Source organism: Emys orbicularis, chromosome 3 (genome assembly GCF_028017835.1).
Source record: "Emys orbicularis isolate rEmyOrb1 chromosome 3, rEmyOrb1.hap1, whole genome shotgun sequence".
In the NCBI taxonomy this organism is placed as follows: Eukaryota; Metazoa; Chordata; order Testudines; family Emydidae; genus Emys; species Emys orbicularis.
In genome coordinates, this window is record NC_088685.1 from 91,334,453 (window position 1) to 91,346,882 (window position 12,430).

The 12,430-nt window shown below is 44.0% G+C and overlaps 1 protein-coding gene across 1 annotated transcript in view; it reads right to left on the reverse strand.

The window, feature by feature from the left end:
- Positions 1–916: 916 nt before the first annotated feature.
- Positions 917–12,430, reverse strand: part of FRK (fyn related Src family tyrosine kinase) — a 67,116-nt gene continuing 55,602 nt past the window's right edge. The window contains exons 6-8 of the mRNA XM_065401419.1: positions 8,767–8,948; positions 5,637–5,802; positions 917–1,128 (exon numbers count right to left, since the gene is read on the reverse strand). Coding sequence (XP_065257491.1) covers positions 917–1,128; positions 5,637–5,802; positions 8,767–8,948 — 560 coding nt within the window. The remainder of the gene's footprint in view (positions 1,129–5,636; positions 5,803–8,766; positions 8,949–12,430) is intronic.

Sequence of the window (12,430 nt, forward strand, 5' to 3'; positions counted from 1 at the left end):
AGAGAAGGGGGGAAAGAAGCATTTTGCTGAGTCTATGTATGGTCCTAGACACAGTGCTGTCAAATGCCTCAGCTGAGGTTGGGAATTTTGCAGAATCACTCCAAAATATTAAGGCCATGTCTATTTCATTATAAAAAATCTTTTCAGCTTCATGATTCTTAAAATTAATGGATTATAAAATGTCCCTATGCACCTCAGTGGATAATTTAAAAAATCATCAGTGTCTTAAACTTAGTTAACTAATACTAATTGTGATTATTTCATAAGATGGACACTGCACATACAAAGCAAAAAGTTTGTGTTTTGCTGCTATTTTAATTCTTTTCCCAATATCTGTTTCATTATCCTCTTTAGCAAAGGCATGAGCACTCCATGTACAATCAAGACATCTAATATGGCTTTGCCAGCATTATAGTCACAGGATATTTTAAAAAGAAAAGAAAAGGCTCAAAGCACAGGTCCTGCTGTGCAACAAAGTAATCAGATTCCTTCATAGCAACAAGCTGATGAGCTTCAGCAATCTAAAGAATAAGAAATAACCATTCTAGTAGCTAAACCGTGAAATGCAACAGTGCTTATTGAGCAACAATCTCATCTGTTCATTCTTTTGGTCTATTATTTAAATAATAAATAGAAGAGAGCTTATTTTACAAAAAAACAAACAAACAAACAAACAAAAACAATAAAGCCCCCTCATTTCAATTTTCTTAATTTTGCAAGACAATGGCTGACATTAAAATTTCTAGTGTCCTGGAGCATCACCATAGCCTTGGCAATTTATAAAATTCCTTGGTTTCATCTAATAATTTAAACCTCTCCTCCCCCATATTTTGAGGTGAAATTTATTTCCCGGTTACCCTTTATACCATATTTATTTAACTGATCATTTGATTTTCTTCAGTCTCTGCCACAACACTCATTTTACAAAAGCATTTGCATCAATATAGGATGTAGAGTCCATATCATAATCTTCCAGTTTCCAGTGCAATGTTTCAAAAGTGGGCCGTCCTTTGGGCTCTGCATTCCAGCACTCCAGCATAATGTTATAGAGCTTATCTGGGCAGTTAGCTGGTTGAGGGATTCTGTATCCTTTATCCAGCTTCTGGATTACTTGGTAGCCCATCATACCTGAAATACATTTAAAAAAAAAAAAAAAGAAGAGGAAATTATCAGCAAGTGGCTCAATTTTTGCATGCACGACTTTGCATGCACATATCTCCTGTGCATGCAAAATTATAATGTCTACATACACAAAACCCAAACTGGGTGTAAAAATGGGTGTGTATGTGCACATACAAGGACAGAGCACAAGACTAGCTCATGCAAGTGATTTGTGAGCATAAAAATGCACATGCACAAATGGAGGGCCATATGTGAATCTCTTTTAAGACCAATTTTCAAAAGTTCTATGAATCTGTTTATTTTTTTGCAGATGTTTACCTGTGTATCAGTTTTGCTCATTAAAATGTGCATGTTTATTCCCAAAATGGCCAAAGTGTGGCTGAGTGACTAGCATATGGCCTATTGCCATCCTTTCCTTTAATATACAGGTACAGCCCATGGAAACTACAACTCCCAACATGCTAAACTGCTTGGATTAAACACACTACAAATCAGAACCTATTGTCAATATGGACTGCACCTCTGAATTATAGTAAGGGTGGCTGCATATTACTCCTTTTGCAAATTAAATGCAGCACTCAGGCTCCTGGCAGTTACCAAATGTGGCTGCAGGATGGGGGGGAAATAGGTGCCCCTGGTTTAATTCCTTGCTGACTTATTGTTCAGTGGGAATTTATAACATTTGCACCACACCTTTCTAAAATTGCCATAAGGGCCCCGCTAAGCAACTAAAATAGTCACAAAGTGATTCCAGTGAGAAACCTCTTGTTATAAAAGTTCTCATAAGAACATAAGAACATAAGAAAGGCCGTACTGGGTCAGACCAAAGGTCCATCTAGCCCAGTATCTGTCTACCGACAGTGGCCAATGCCAGGTGCCCCAGAGGGAGTGAACCTAACAGGCAATGATCAAGTGATCTCTCTCCTGCCATCCATCTCCATCCTCTGACGAACAGAGGCTAGGGACACCATTCTTACCCATCCTGGCTAATAGCCATTTATGGACTTAGCCACCATGAATTTATCCAGTCCCCTTTTAAACATTGTTATAGTCCTAGCCTTCACAACCTCCTCAGGTAAGGAGTTCCACAAGTTGACTGTGCGCTGCGTGAAGAAGAACTTCCTTTTATTTGTTTTAAACCTGCTGCCTATTAATTTCATTTGGTGACCCCTAGTTCTTGTATTATGGGAATAAGTAAATAACTTTTCCTTATCCACTTTCTCAACAGAGAATTTCATTTCAGAGCATGTGTTTGTTGTGTTGACACTCCTTGTTCAGTGTTGTAATGTTTGGTTACTGAGACCAAGTAGTAGAACTGTTTGAAGTGTTGGTGTCACGAGTAGCCGTTGGCTCTGAAGTTTTGACGGAGAAAGCTTAACCAGCAGCTGTAAGAGGAAATGGAAAAGGAGTATGTGTGTAGAATAGATGTAAGCACCTTTGACCTGTGATGAGTGGACTCAAGATCTAAGCCACTGGGTAAAGGGATTAGAAAAGCCACTGAGACCTACTGCATCTGGAACATTGCCTAGCCCTTCCATAAGCAATCAGAGCATCTACTGGTTTTCATAATGACCTTTTCTCTCGACTGGCTACTGAGGACATGGTCCTGAAAATGACATCACGGAAGCAAACAATTATGGCACATGGACTTACATTTTCAAATGTGAAGGTTCACATAGGCTATGCCCTAGACCAGAGTGTGCTTTTATAAAGCAAAGACAATGGGCCTTATTTTGCTTTATATTTTCAGCAAGGGGAGTCTTTTCCTTGCTACTTGTTCCACAGAATGTAACCCATCTGTGACGGTGTGTCCACTCCTCCCAAGGGCTGAAGGGTAAAATAGGCCAATGAACCTATAGGCTGCACCTGGAGGAAAGCGCTAAGGAATAATTGGCTGATGAAGCCCAGCTGGGGGCAGAGGTGCGCCAGGGTTATAAAGCCAGGAGGCTGGTAACAGAAAAAGGCTGTAAGAAGGTAGTCTATAGTCACTCCCTGGGAGAAGAGCGGTGTGGTTGGGGCTACAGAGGCAGGTAACTTACGGTTACTCCATCAGAGGAGGGAGTTTGGGTTGGCTAACCCAGAGGAATGGGAAGAGACAGAATTTACAGAAGTGGCTCAGGAAAAGGCAGCAAGGAATAGGAGTGCAGACCTTGGCTGCTGACTAGAGAACCCCTGAGCTGGAACCTGGAGTAGAGGGCGGTCCCAGGTTCCCCTACCAGCTTCTGAGGAAATGGCACCTGGGCCAGCGAATGGGAAGATTGCCTGAGACTGCTGGCAATGAGATTTTGACCTACCCCCAGAAGGGGAACCACATAGTGGCCTGGCTGGAGATCTGAGTTATGAAAAAGGAGGCTGTAGCTCCTGGGAGAAGAAAGGGGCCACAGAGAGAGAAAGAGACAGAGTGATGGAGTGAGACTGCTGGAAGGGATGTCAGCCTGACAGACAGGGCCGGCTCCAGGGTTTTGGCCGCCCCAAGCAGCCAAAAAAAAAAAGCCGCGATCGCGATCTGCGGCGGCAATTCAGCGGGAGGTCCTTCGCTCCGAGCGGGAGTGAGGGACCATCTGCCGAATTGCCGCCGAATAGCTGGACGTGCTGCCCCTCTCCAGAGCGGCCGCCCCAAGCACCTGCTTGCCAGGCCGGTGCCTGGAGCCGGCCCTGCTGACAGAGCAAATCCCCAGAACCACCAGAAGGCATTGCAGCCCAGTAGTGAGTAAAGCCTCCCATCACACCATCAAAAAACTAAAACTCAATTTGCAAATGCTCCGTGCACAGTGAGTGGCAGTCTGGGATCATCTGAAATGGAAGTCATGGTGATTGAAGCAGAGAACGAAAGGCTGTGTAGGTATAGGCTGGGGGAGCGAGGGGGGAGATAAATTGGAAGTTCCCCTTCCTTGTCCCCTCCTCTGTCTCTTGCCCTCCTCTATGTTCTCCTCACCAAACAACAAATTAAAATAACAAACTATCATTTTAGTGACACCTTGTGCTAGGGTGACCAGATGTCCCATTTTTAAAGGGACAGTCCCGTATTTAAGCCCTCCTGCGGGTGTCCTTACTTTTTCTTAAAAACAGGCAAATTGTCCTGTATTTTCTATCTTCCTCTCCCCCCCCCCCCCCTCCATCAGTACTTGTGGGTCCTGCTGCTGGCCGGATCCCTGCTCACCAGCCACCCACCCACCAGTGGTGAGCGGGGGGTGGGGGCCAGTGGCCAACAATGGGGGTTGATGCACAAGGTTGGTGGTGGGGGCAAAGATGCAGCAAGTGGGGCTGGCTTCTCCCCTTGCTGGTCCGTCAGTGCAGCCCCTGCTTCATGCCAGGTCTCGGCCAGTAGGGCTCCACCCCCGTCCCATTTCCGGCCAGTGCTGGAAGCAGCTCCCATCCCTTCCCTCCTGCACAGTGCCAAACACCTGCTGCTGGCCTCATACTGGTGTGAACCCTGGCAGAAATCTGGGGACGGGGGCCATGTGACCATGCGTGTCCCCCCCACTCATTGCCTCGGAAAGACACAGTAGCAGGTACCAGGAGAGGCGGGTCCATCCCGGGGCCCCAGCCAGGCATGGAGGGTGGAGAGTGCTGGGCAGGGAGGGGAGGGTTGGTCGGTCTCACACACACACACACACACACACACACACACACACACACACACACACACACACACACACACACACACACCATGTGAGAGAGGTGTGCAGGAGTGTGTGTGTGTGTGTGTGTGTGACCTCTCCCCATGTGACCCCTAACGCCTTAAAGATAAGAAGGTAAATAAAAAGAGTCCAACTACGCAATATTTCTTTTTAACAGGGGCTCAGTCAACTTGATGTTAATTTGAACCTGATTGATTGCCGTTGAACTCACTTGAATACGAGTAATTTTACCAAGTATCCCGTATTCAGCATAGGGAAATATGGTCACCCTACCTTGTGCTAATAATAGTCACTCTTCCCTGATAGCTACCCATACCACTGGAGACATATTCTGCTCTGATATTGTTAAATCCATTCTTGGCTAGTGCTCTTTTTGCCCAAATCCAGTCTATGCTTCTCTTTATGTGGGTTCCCCCCTGCAGTAGCCCAGAATTGGGAAAATAACAAAAACCCTCTTCTTCTCTTCATGCATTTTCTCCTTGCTGAGCCTATGCAGCATCTCACACTGGAATCTCTCCTTCCATGTGATACCTTCATAAAGACGGTCAAACACAGGTCCACAAAAGCCTCTCCCATTGTACCTTCCAGCAGTGGACTTGATTGGTCTGGTGTCCCAGACGAATAGCCAACAAGCTAAGCTATTGAACCACCGATTGGTACCAACTAACCAAGTCTTAAATAGCTGGAAACTACAGGTTTTGGAGAACTTTCAGGAGGACTGGGACATCCAGCAGCTCGGAATGAAGGTCACCTATGATGTTTTATTCCATATTTAGATTTTCAACCCTTAAATAAGCCTCCAATTCAATAAAGAAAAAAATTAAAAATAATCAAGAAGTGTATCTAAATATTACTTTGAAATAAAATACTTACCAGAATAAGGCATCTTCCCATAGGTGATTATTTCAAAGAGAAGTATTCCAAATGACCACACATCAGACTTAATGCTGAATTTATTGGAGCGGATCGCTTCAGGGGCTGTCCATTTCACAGGGAGTTTCGTTTCATGTTTAGCTTCATATACATTTTCATTTTCTAACTATTACATACAAAACAAAACAAACCCAAGTTAGGATCTGATTCAGCAAAAGCACTTAAGCAGGTGCTTAACTCAGCCCTGTTCAGTCAAGCACTTGAACTCAGAGGGACTAAAGTATGTGCTTACGTCTTTGTTGAACTGGGATCTTATAGATGAGAAACACCTTTGTTCAACAGAAGCTTTTCTAAGGCACTTGTAACTTCAAGTGAGTACCCAGTATTGGAATGGCTTGTGCTTAATTATGGCCTGCTATTGTGAATTCTGAATCCGGCATGAAAGGATTCCATAAGTCTGCCAGAAATCACAGCACAAGCATCATGTTGGCACTAGAGACTGCATGGTTAGACTGGCTTCGGGTCTGATCTTCTATAAATAGAGGAGGCGATAGCAAGCACTAATGCATTTAGAAACCTCTGTTTTGTGATTTACTGATGGCATTGAAGGGCTATTGACTTTGCTAATTACCACTTCACCAGTTTTCAAGCACTGAAAGACAGACCCAAACTGATTTTAAATTAATATATTAGTTCAATGGATATATAAAAAAATACATGGAGAAATATTTTTTAGTAATGGAAGTTCTCTGGGGTTAATCCTTTACTTTCCACAGACCCACATCTACAGAGTTTTATTGCATGGACATCCAACCTTTGGGAACATTTTAGGATGTTTCCAATGTTTAAATGGAATCTAGGGCATATCATACATATCTTAGCCTCTGTCAGGTTTTTTAACATGCAAACTTATATACAGATTATGCAGATTTTAAATAATATTGTGAGTAATCACAAAAATTGGATATGTTATTTCCTTGCTATTATGTCCTACACTTCTTCATAAGATTATGTCTAGCAGTTAGCATCACAGACTTAGGGCCAGACCCTCAAAGATATTTAAGCACTTAGATACCTTGAGGATCAGGGCCTTCATTCTCATCTGTATAAACAAACTATGGTTTCATTACGTTAATGTATATGTTTACTATGCTTCACTTCCTCTTAGAGTATAGAGGACTTTGTGTAGGCCCTCCTACACAAGTATTAGTACGGAACCTGAATCCACAATCCCTTGGCCTACGAATAAGAGTATTTCCAAATGAACACTATTGGGAATATATTATATGGTGACTAACTTAGAAATGTTCAAGTTTAACAAGAAATTTCAGTAACTGTTGATTTCTCCCTCCACCTAAACACATACAGGAGAAAAATCCTTTATTAATACTCAAAATTCACATGTTCAGTTTAAAAAGAAATATATCTCAGGCTAAAAATATTCACAGTAGAGTCAAAAATGAGGAGGAGTACTTTCAGTGTCAGCTCAACATTTTATACCACAATAAGGGCATAATACCAGATCTATTATGAATCTCAACTTCTACAACCATTGCACTTGGTATGAAAACCAATTGGCAACAAAAGTTCTTTTATCCTTCCCAGAGCAAAAATATAAATCAATTAAAATAAAAAAAATAAAAAAACCAAAGCTTTGGATATTTTCAGCTACTTATTGAAATTCATAAAATCCCCTTTTAAACTGAAAAGACATTTGTTTATTAATTTAACCCCCAGTGGCATCATGTTCAGTATGCCATAGTATACAATTTACTGAAACAGTAGAGAAAAATCTGATCTCAGTGAGGAACTAAGAACTCAGAGAGTAGCATGTTTGAACTGTGAGCCCGCACGTGGGAATGAGAGGGAGGAGGGACGTCTAGAGAGGCCTTGCTCTTTAGTGATGGCTACCTGCGTTGCCGGGCACTGCATCAGATGTCTGGGGAGGGAGGAGGGAAACAGCTGCCAAAGGGCTGCTACTCCCCCCACCCAAGCAGGTAGATGAGGTATGGGAAGAATCTTGATTCCATTTCTGTCCATCCCCCGCTCCCCCGCCCCTGAACCAGCCACTACCCATTCAAAGGAAGAAGTAAGCTGTCAGCAAAAAAAGGCTAGCTAGCATACATAGGCACCAATTCCATGGGTGCTCCAGCCCTGGAGCACCACAAAAATTAGCGGGTGCTTAGCACCCACCGGCTGCCAAGCTCTCCCTCCTCCCCCCAGTGTCTCCCGCCCACCGGCAGTCCCACCAATCAACTCCTTCCCCTCCCTCCCAGCGCCTCCCAGCTGCCGTGATCAGCCATTCTGCGTCATGCAGGAGGCGCTGGGAGGGAGGGGGAAGAACAGGGACAGGACATGCTCAGGGAAGGGCGTGGAAAGAGGTGGGAAGGGGGTGAGGCGGGAGCAGGAAGAGGTGGGGCATTGGGGGAAGGGGTGGAGTGGGGGCGGGGCCATGGGTGAAGCAGGGGCAGAGGCTTGGGGGAAGGGGTGCAGTGGGGGCAGGGCTGGGGGCAGAGCAGGGATGGGAAGAGGCGGGGTAGGGTGGGGGCTTAGGGGAAGGGGTGGGGATGGGGGTGGGGCAGGGCCTGGGGCTAAGTGGGGGGTGGAGCACCCCCTGGGACAATTAGAAGTTGGCGTCTATGCTAGCATACCTCATTTCTCCTCAGCAAGAGGGAAGCAGGAAATGGATTGTGACTTTCAGGATCCAGCACTGCCTGCTACCCAGGCTGCAGTGTACGGTTACAATCCAGTCCTAAATTAACATATCATTTTGTAGGGTATGTTTACATTGCAAAAAAGGTGTGTTCTTAACTCAGGTTAGCTATCCCAGCCATGTTAACTAACTCAGGTTAAATCAGCAGTGAAGACATGGCAATTCCGCTTTGGCAATTTGAGTTAAAGCCTATAGGAGATCTTGGTTGAACTCAATCTGCTAACCAGAGCAAACAGACAAGATGCCTTGTCTTCACTGCTATTTTAATATGAGTTAGCTAAACTGAGTTCAGAACACATCCTTTTGTTTGCAATGTCGACACATCCTTAATTTTCTGAACCATTTTTTGCACAGCTGGAGTTCATGCTAATTCTCATACATAAATAACAACAAAAATCCAAACTCATCCAAACCCACCTTAAAAACTCTTGCAAGTCCAAAATCTGCCACTTTGTAAACATTGTGTTCGCCCACAAGGACATTCCTGGCCGCCAAATCCCGGTGGATATAGTTCTGGGATTCCAGGTAAGCCATACCTGAGGCAACCTGAGCTGCCATGTCTATTTGTTCAGGCAGATGGACCTGTGAACCTGCATCATCTGTATCGAAGAAAAAAGGTGGGATTATTGTCAATATTTACAGTGTCTCTGTGAGTTCTCAAGTTATTGAAATGTGTCAGCTGTTGGGAAAGAATGGCCCATGTCTCCACTGTAAACCAAGAACATCAAGCTATGGAATAAAGTAGGAGTCCTAAAGAACGGTAAAGGTTAAGCAATTGTCTGTAAAGGTGTGAAGTTAGTTAGTTTCCCCTTGAAAAACAACCCCCATTCAGCATCCAGACGGAGCTCTTTTAAAAGAGCAAATAACTAATGCAGCAGTGGATCTGAGGGTATATCTCAGATGGTTGAGGCACTTCCCAACAAAGTGGCACCTACCTCTTTGTGGCAGTGTAGGTATTTGTCTTTCCAACAGGCAAATCACCCATCGTAAAATGTGGTTAACAGTTAATATTTGTATTCACTTTTGGCAACCAAGGATTAATGGAGGGTGAGGCAGGGCCACACATGAGAACTAGTGTCCCCAGACAAGTCTGACATAAAAATTGTCCGGCTACTGTCAAGTGTAAAAGCTTCGTTTTATCTTTAGAATCCACCTGAGTGGTTCTTACTGTTAGCTATGTTGCCTCAGTGATAAGGTTCCTTGAGTTGTCCTTAAACAATGTCTTCTGTCATAGAATCTCCTGAAACAATATCTGTGCCCTCTGTAAGATCAACAGCTTCCTGAAATACTAATTTAGCTCAGTCAGAGATGCTGCTCAAACAAAGTGTTAAAAGACCCCTGAACAGAGCAGGCTGGCTCAATACATTAGGGAAAGAGCCTGAGTAACTTGAGACCATAAATGGCAAGGCAGGTACCAAAAGATGTCACTGATGAGTTACAAATTACAACTCAGATTCCGGCCTTTTGTGGCATATTAGGCCAGATTAACTGCTGCTGGGGGAGAGACAAATTTAGACACTTCTGTACTCAGGGTGATTAACCCTGAAGGAGTGACCAACTCCTTGCTATATACAGTCATCACTCTTATGAGTGACATTTGAACCCAGGACTCACTGCATCAGAAGCATACGCACAAGTGCTTTACTGTAATAGGAAACATATCTGCATAGCATTTCACTTCTCCAAAAACTTTCCAAATTTGAATAGTCCAATGAGATACTGCTATCCCAGTCATGTTTGGCGCTCTCTTTATATTAGGAATGTGGATTATCCTTCCTAGCTGCCTTGGCATTAAAGACAAAAAAATATCAGCTGCAGTTGGCAGTCTGCTGCGGCTAATGATGTCCCACTGATTCATAGTGACAGTGGATAGCACTGCCTTGAATCACTTTCTTCACTCCTGGCAGTTCATCTGCCTGAATATAGAGCACCTTGCAGCTGTGCTTTAGGAAGAGTGTTCCGCAGTATGGTGTGCCACTGTACTCTACAAGCTCTAAACCTTGAATTTCCCGCTGAAAGGCTGAATTTTAATGATTAAATTAGCCCTGCCTACTTCCTCTTTGAGGCTAAACTGATTGTCATGATAATCCAACACTGAGATTATTTCCTTCTATTATTGAATCAGAAACTCTTCTCCTCCCCCACACCCGTGTTTAACAGCAGCCATGACCTTTAAAACAGAGAGAAAAATCAAGCTACATGACAATTTACAGCTTAATGATACAACATCATGAAAATCTGTCAGCAGGTTGTAGAACCATATAACGCAGTGCAGTTCTGCATTTGTGGATACCAACAGACACTAACTCTTATTGTTCAGTCTGTTGGACAAGAAAATAGATCCATGAATGGAGTGTGTTGCAGTTCAGGAGCACACGATACCTAAAGTGGAGTGACTAGGAGGATGCATGTGTTTTGGAATTATTCTATGCTCTTCGGAGAGTCACAATTCCCTTCCTCATCACTTCCAGCTACACAGTGCCCCATACTCATCGCTGATTGTAAATGTATAACCCAGCCTTTGTTGATTTAGGTTTGTTATCAAGTACTTTTGAAAAAATTTGTGATATTAATGCGAGACAATGCACTCAAACTACAGGCACTGGCAAATAAATTTACAAAATCTACCCATGACTTATTCTCTACCCTGTAAGGAAAATTTGACAGCTCCTACCCATGACTTATTCTCTACCCTGTAAGGAAAATTTGACAGCTCCTCCTGTCCCTTGTTACTAACAATTTTAGACAAAACCATCTTTTATAAAGAATTTACTACAGGAAATGAAAATATTAAAGAAAGCTCAGGGATGCATCGTGATCTCACCAATCAGTCACAATGTCTTATTCAATAGACAAAAGATAGGAGAGGTTCTCACTGACAGACATATTACCAGTGTGAAATTCAATATTAAATATTTCCCCCATTTGAGACTGCAGGATTTGGTAAATCCTCACCAAATATCAAGATTGCAACAACAGGTCCACTGCACATCACAACTGAAACAAATAATACATTTAAGACAATTTAATTTATATCTGTAATATGAAAATATTGCTCTGTTGTGTTCCATTAATGTGCCTGGTGACAGCTCAATTAATAATAATAATAATAAATAATACTTTAAATGTATCCAGCAGTGTTCATCAGGAAAGATCCTGAAGCACTTTAATAAACTATACATTAGGATTGCTTGCCGATCACTATAATACAGCCCCCTTCATGGTAGAACCTGACAGACCACTGTGCAGGAAACACTGCACAAAATGTTTGACGGGTGGGGAGGGGTTTAAAACAAAGAAAATGAAGAATACACTTTGAGGAGGGAGAATTTAGCCAGGGACAATGTGATCGCCTGATTTGCACTGTGCTGCATCATGCCATATTTACAACAGTATGTGGCCAGACTCAGTAACACACTGGAAATTACTATTTTTCCTGGCTATCGATGAACCTCTACCGTTGTAGTCAACATCACTTCTTAAATGTTCAGGAATAGTGGGCAGAACTCTCTCCTGCACAGGTTATTCCCAGATAGAGTCATGTAAATTCCATGAGTTTCAACCCAGTTTCCTCACTATTTTTCCATCAAGGATGGTGAGGTTTCACCTGCAAATACCTGCATAGGAGACTAGGGTTGGTCTTTCACTTATTACACTTGCTTATCTCAAGTCAATGAACTGAAGGCATAGGTAAGGCTGTGAGTCTGTCACGGAGGTCACGGATTCCGTGACTTTCCAGGACCTCTGTGACTTCTGCAGCCAGCAGATGCAACTGACCCCAGGGCTGCCTGAGAAGCTCGAGCAGCCTGGGACCAGCTGCAACAGCCCTCCTCCCCCAACAACGTCAGTCCTGGGCCGCCCTCCATCAGCAGCGGCTGCCGTGGTTCCGAGCCCCCTGCCAGCAACGTCGGTGACAGTCACAGGCCAGCGGGGCTGTCCCCCGCCGCCAGCAGCAGCGACTGCAGTCCTGGGCCAACAGGGTGGGTCCCTGCCAGCAGCGGCAGTCCTGTGCTGCCCTCCCCAGCACCAGTGGGCACACCAGCGGGTGCCCCGGAGACACCCCCCCCCCCCAGAACCAGCG